The 5,383-nt window shown below is 59.5% G+C and overlaps 2 protein-coding genes across 4 annotated transcripts in view; one reads left to right on the forward strand and one right to left on the reverse strand.

The window, feature by feature from the left end:
* LST1 (leukocyte specific transcript 1) overlaps nucleotides 1–1,437 on the reverse strand; it is a 2,152-nt gene extending 715 nt beyond the window's left edge. Inside the window, exons 1-3 of one of the 3 annotated variants that reach the window (XM_023745818.1) lie at nucleotides 979–1,437; nucleotides 557–658; nucleotides 258–280 (exon numbers count right to left, since the gene is read on the reverse strand). In XM_023745818.1, coding sequence (XP_023601586.1) covers nucleotides 258–280; nucleotides 557–658; nucleotides 979–1,195 — 342 coding nt within the window. In that variant the 5' untranslated portion in view covers nucleotides 1,196–1,437. The remainder of the gene's footprint in view (nucleotides 1–257; nucleotides 281–556; nucleotides 659–978) is intronic. The other 2 variants (XM_006104643.3, XM_023745819.1) reach the window with 2 other exon arrangements.
* A 3,147-nt stretch (nucleotides 1,438–4,584) lies between these two features.
* Nucleotides 4,585–5,383, forward strand: part of LTB (lymphotoxin beta) — a 1,467-nt gene continuing 668 nt past the window's right edge. The window contains exons 1-2 of the mRNA XM_023745846.1: nucleotides 4,585–4,743; nucleotides 5,114–5,273. Coding sequence (XP_023601614.1) covers nucleotides 4,585–4,743; nucleotides 5,114–5,273 — 319 coding nt within the window. The remainder of the gene's footprint in view (nucleotides 4,744–5,113; nucleotides 5,274–5,383) is intronic.

Genomic DNA, 5,383 nt, shown 5'->3' on the forward strand with positions numbered 1-5,383 from the left:
CCCAGTGTCTCCTTCCTTCTCTCTGACTTTCTCTTTCACTCTTTGTCTCTCTCATTTGGGCCTCTCTCTCTTTCTCTTTTCTGTCTTATTTCCTCTTCCTATATCTGTACCATTTCTTTCCTCTTTTCTACTCATTCTCTTATTTCTCTCCTTTTGCCTCTTATTTTCTCACCGACTCACACCCCTGCTTGCTCTCTCTTCCCTCGCCCCCCATCTCTGTCTCAGCCCCTCACCCCCGTCCCTGGCCCCGGACTCACCCAGCTCCTCTCCAGCTTCCTCACTGGAAGAAAGGAAGCAGCTCAGCGCGACCAGCTCTGGTGCCCCGGCGCCCTGGGTGCCCCCCCCCCCCCCCTGCAGCGGTGGCTCCTCCCGCTGACTCTTCTGTGGTTCCCACAGCCAAAGCCTGCTCTCTCCACTTGGACAGTCTCCCCTCCCTCTCCCCCAGCTTCTCCCCTTCCTCTCAGGGTGTGTCGGGCTGCGGGCGCCCTGGGAAAGCAGTAGGAAGGGTGCGGGTGGGGCATTGCTGCGGGCGATGAGGGGGTCAGGGCAGGCTCACCTCTCCGATGGAGCCGACACAGACAGGCGGACAGAACAGCCACAACCACAGCCAGGAGGCCCCCCAGCCCCAAGCTCGCATAGAGGAAAGGCCATATGTAGTCTGTGGGGAAAGCGGTGAGTGTCAGAGGGCCCCTCGCCCTCTCCACTGACCCCGCCCTCCCAGTGCCTCTCCAGCAGTTTCAGAGGCAGAACAGCATCCCTCAGGAATCCCTCACCGCCCTGTCACCTGGCCTCCCAGCAGAGGCCCCGCCCACCATCGTTTAATCACTGACCCCTGAGCCCTCTCACTCCTCGGAGGCTCCCACTGCCACCCCACTGCGCCCCCCACCCCCCCAGTCCCTGGATAGCTCCCCGCCGGTCCTGGGCCTGCACACCCCACTCTGCACGCGCTGTGCCTGGGCCGGGGCGAGGCCACCTCACCTGATGGCATAGCACCACAAGCTGTCATTGGGCTGGGCGCGGGAGACTGGTCCCAGAGAGCAAGGCCTGGCCCCTGCCCAGCGGCCAAAGTGGCCTGGGGCGAGTCACGTGCCTCGAGTTCCTCATCGGTAAAGCCGGCCTCTGTCTCAATCTTCCCAGGCCCAGCAGCCTCGCTCCTGCCCTGCCCTGCCCTGGCACTTCCCCTCACCCGGCTCATCGGCCGGGCATAGGGGCTGTGGTGCCATCTCCCCGTGGGGACCCGCCCCCTTCCCTCTGCCCGCTGGGCTGACCGCGGCGCCTGGGCCTCTCCAGCCCCGGACAGTTCTGGGTTCTGCTCTGGGTTCTGTTCCGGAAGAGCGATGGCGGGGGAGGAGCAGGGTGTGGGTGCGTGTGGGGACGGTGGAAAGGCAGGTGGGCAGTGTCCAGCCCCCTGGCAGCTCGGCAGGGCGGGCAGATCCTGCTGGCGAGGGCAGGAGCCTCTGGGGCCCCTAACTTCCCTTCAGGCTTCCTGCCCAGCAACCGCTTGTTCCTGTTTGAGGGCAGAAAGGAGGCCTCGGACTTCACCCCAGAGCCGGATGCACTGACCAGGGCGTGGAAACAGAGCCTCCTGGGCCGGAGAGGAACTGCTGTGTGGGGGTGCGGGGGTGGGGGGGCAGCCCAGGTGGCAGGAGGCCCCAGGCGGCCACGAGGGGAGGAGGGCAGGAGTGGGCTGCTTTTCACTTTGGAGGGATCCGAGACGGATGCTGGGCAGGTCTCCTCTGGGGCCCAGGGAGCCTCAAAGCCGTGCTCTCCCGCCCCTCATAGCCTCATCTCAGTCTGGGTGTCTGTCCACTCTCCCTGCCAAGGATCCCTGCTCTCTCCCAGCTCACCCGGAGCCCGGAGCCGTGGCCTGCAGGCGGGGTGGGGGGCGGGGGGCGGAGGGCGACTCTAGAGGACAGCACAGCAGAGCTGCCTGGGGAAGCAAGTGCTCACCAAGGCACTCCACCGCCTCTGGCTTCAGCCTCTCCCTCAGCCTTGGTGTCTCCCGTTCGTTAGAGAGGAAGCTGGGCTTCGAGGGTGAGGGTTAGGGCATCCTTCCTTTCAGACCCCTGGGATGGAGCACCCTCTGGGTTCCAGCCGTCCTACTGACCCTGAGGGAGCCGGTGACTTCGCCTCCTCAGGGGCTTCCCTGACTGACTTTCCCATGACTTCCCACACTGCTCCACGGAAGCTCCTGACTCGGTGTACGGTGGACACACACCTGGCTCCTGCACCACCTGGTGTCTGGGAGTCAGTCTCTCTCTCTCTCTCTCTCTCTTTCTCTTCGTGCATGGTTGACTGATTTACAAACCACAAAGTCAAAGGCAGCCGGACTAAGTCTAATGGGCACTGCTCTTAGATCTAGGGTTGGTGACTGGTTAGTGTTCGGAAAGGAGGGATGGCCGTCCAGGTGGACTTCCTGCCGGAGGCAGCATTCTCAGGTTAGGCACAAAGAGAAGCAAGGGCAGTGGTCTGAGGCCCTCTGGGCAGAGGCTGGAGGAAGGCCTCTTGGCGCCCTGGGTGGAGGACTGCAGCCGGTTCCTGAGGAGGCGGAGACTGGGGAGCTCATGTGTAGGCCAGGGCTCAGGAGATGTGGTACCTGAGTCCACGTGCATTTGCATTTTCTTCTCCAAATTCAGAAACTTTCTGCTACTTCCTCCCTCTCTCCCTCCACAGTGCTCCCTACTGCAGGACAGGAGGACAATATTCAGTTTCATTAAAAAAAAAAAAAGATTTGCCGTAACCGGTTTGGCTCAGTGGATAGAGCATCGGCCTGCGGACTGAAGGGTCCCAGGTTCGATTCCGGTCAAGGGCATGTACCTTGGTTGCGGGCACATCCCTAGTGGGAGGTGTGCAGGAGGCGGCTGATCAATGTTTCTCTCTCATCGATGTTTCTAACTATCTCTCTCCCTTCCTCTCTGTAAAAAATCAATAAAATATATATTAAAAAAGATTTATTATTAAAAAGTTTAAATAGAGAAAAATGGAAAGAATTGAACAGTGCACATATCCCTACCACCTAGAGTCTACCATGAGCGTTTTTCTACATTTGTTTTATCACTTATTGTTCATCTCATTATTGGATACCTTTCAAAGTTGTAAACACCAGTCCATTCCATCTCTAACCTCTTTGCCATGTTTATCATTGACTAGAGTTCAGTGTCTGCTTCTCCATTTCTTTTTTGGAGGGCCGAGGGAGGCGACGCTCGCATGCAGCCAAGTACACAAATCTGAAGCCAGCACTTAGCTTTTCAACTGTCTCGTGGTCAAGGCTCTGAAGCCAGACTGCCTGGGTTTCAAATCCTGACTCTACCATTACTGTGTGACCTTCCACAAGTTCCTTAACCTCTCTGTGCCTCTTACAGGATTTTTGTCAGGATTAAAATAATTTTATATATAAAGTGTGTAGGTCTGTGGCAGGCATATGCTAAGTGCTATTTGCTGATTAGCCATATATATATCTATATATCTATATCTATATATATAATATATTTTTATTGATTTCAGAGAGGAAGAGAGAGGTAGAAACATCAACAATGAGAGGGAATCATTGATTGGCTGCCTCCTGCACGTTGGATCAAGCCTGCAACCCAGACATGTGCCCTTGACCGGAATTGAACCTGGGACCCTTCCATCCGCAGGCTGATGCTATATCCACTGAGCCAAACCAGCTAGGGCCCTATCAGCTATATTATTGTTATTATCCAAACACACACACAGGCCCTTGAGAAGGGGAGATGATGTGCAACCACCTCTAATGTCCTCGGGCCCGGCCTTCCCCTCAGCCCCCACCGCACTGTCCACCACGGCCTGCATCGGGTCAGTGCTGCTTGGTTTGGCTTGCTCATTCATTGGTCATTTCTTCTTAACATTCAGTCAGCACCTACTCAATGGCTGGGACTCCTTCTGGGTGCCAAGCTCTTTGGGGGGGGGGGTGCCGTATGGCTCTTCTGTGCACTCCGGAGCCAGGGAGGTGATGCTCCCCCATCCCTCCTCAGCGAGGCAGGCGTCGGCGGTGAGGCAGGCCCCCCTCAGCTGCCATCCCTGTGCAGCCCGTTCTGGGGGCTGCGGGGGAGAGGGGGGAGCAGGGGAATGGAGGTCAGTCCAGTGCAGGGATAGCTCTTCTCAGGGACATCTATCACTCAAGACCCCCGTTCTGGACCTCAGGGCTGGGGTGCAGCCCTCTGTGCAGCACCCGCCTCTGGGGGGCAGAGGGCTGCAGGCTGTGCTGGGTATCGGGAGTTTTGTGTTCTCATTGCAGCTTTGCTGCCAGGCTTTCTGCAAGCCACCTGCCCTGCTCAGGCCGCATCCCCCCCCCCGCCCCCCCCCCGCCCCCACTGAGCCAGGAGATCGCTAAGACACCCTCCAGATCTACCCTGAAAGCCTGCCTCCTCGCCTCCACTCCTTCCCCAGTTCAAGGAACCCAGGCATCCAGCTGCCCCACCCCAGCTCTGGGTAAACAGGAAGCTGGGTGAGGGGAGCAGGGGTGTGTGGAAAGTCCCAGCCAGGTGTGTGGGTCTATGGGGAGGTGGTGGCCCCACCCCTGAGATATGAAAGCCCCCCTGCCCTGGCCCTGGCTCAGTCTCCATGGGGGCACTGGGGCTGGAGGGCTGGGGGAGGAGGCGCCAGGGGAAGGGCTGCCTCCTGCTGGCTGTGGCAGGAACCACCTCCCTGGTGACCCTGCTGCTGGCTGTGCCGCTCACTGTCCTGGCTGTGCTGGTGGTGGCACCCCAGAAGCAAGGGCTGGTGAGTGGCTGCAGTCGGTGCCCAGGGGGTTTGGTGCTGCTCATGCTCGCTCACCTCTGCTACGCCCGGGGGGCCTGTGTCACCTGCTCAGCTGGCCTGTCTGGTCGCCTCTTGGTTGGTTCTTTCCCATGTTCCTGTGATGCTGTTGCCTCCTGATATCTCCAAGCCCCTTCCTGGTTGTCTGTCTGTCTTCTTCCTCTTCCCAAGACATACTCGGGCTCCTGTCGCTCTGCCCAGTGTATCTGCCTGGCTTGCTCTCCCTTCCAGGGAGATGGGTGTTGGGCTGGGAGGTTGGGTCTCCATTGGCAGGGGTGGGGTTGGCATCAGCTACGGCTGAACTCTGGGCACCGTGACCCTCCTCCCCGTCCAGGTAGCAGAGACCACCGACCCCGGGGCGCAAGCACGGGCCCAGCAGCGACTGGGTAAGAGCAGACTGTCCCCCTCCCGCTCCAGCCCCCGGGACTCCTCGCCCCATCCATCTGCAGCCCCAGATACTCTGCTCTTCCTCCGGGAATCCCTGGGGCCCTGGCGCCCTGCCCCTCTCAGGGGGAACCGGGCGTGGTGTCCGCCCTTGCCCCAATCCTGGGCTCTCGCTCCTTTCAAGGCCCCCAGGAGCTGGCCGGAGCAGGACGCAGAAAGC

The sequence above is a fragment of the Myotis lucifugus genome, unplaced genomic scaffold, assembly GCF_000147115.1.
Source record: "Myotis lucifugus unplaced genomic scaffold, Myoluc2.0 scaffold_585, whole genome shotgun sequence".
Classification (NCBI taxonomy): Eukaryota; Metazoa; Chordata; class Mammalia; order Chiroptera; family Vespertilionidae; genus Myotis; species Myotis lucifugus.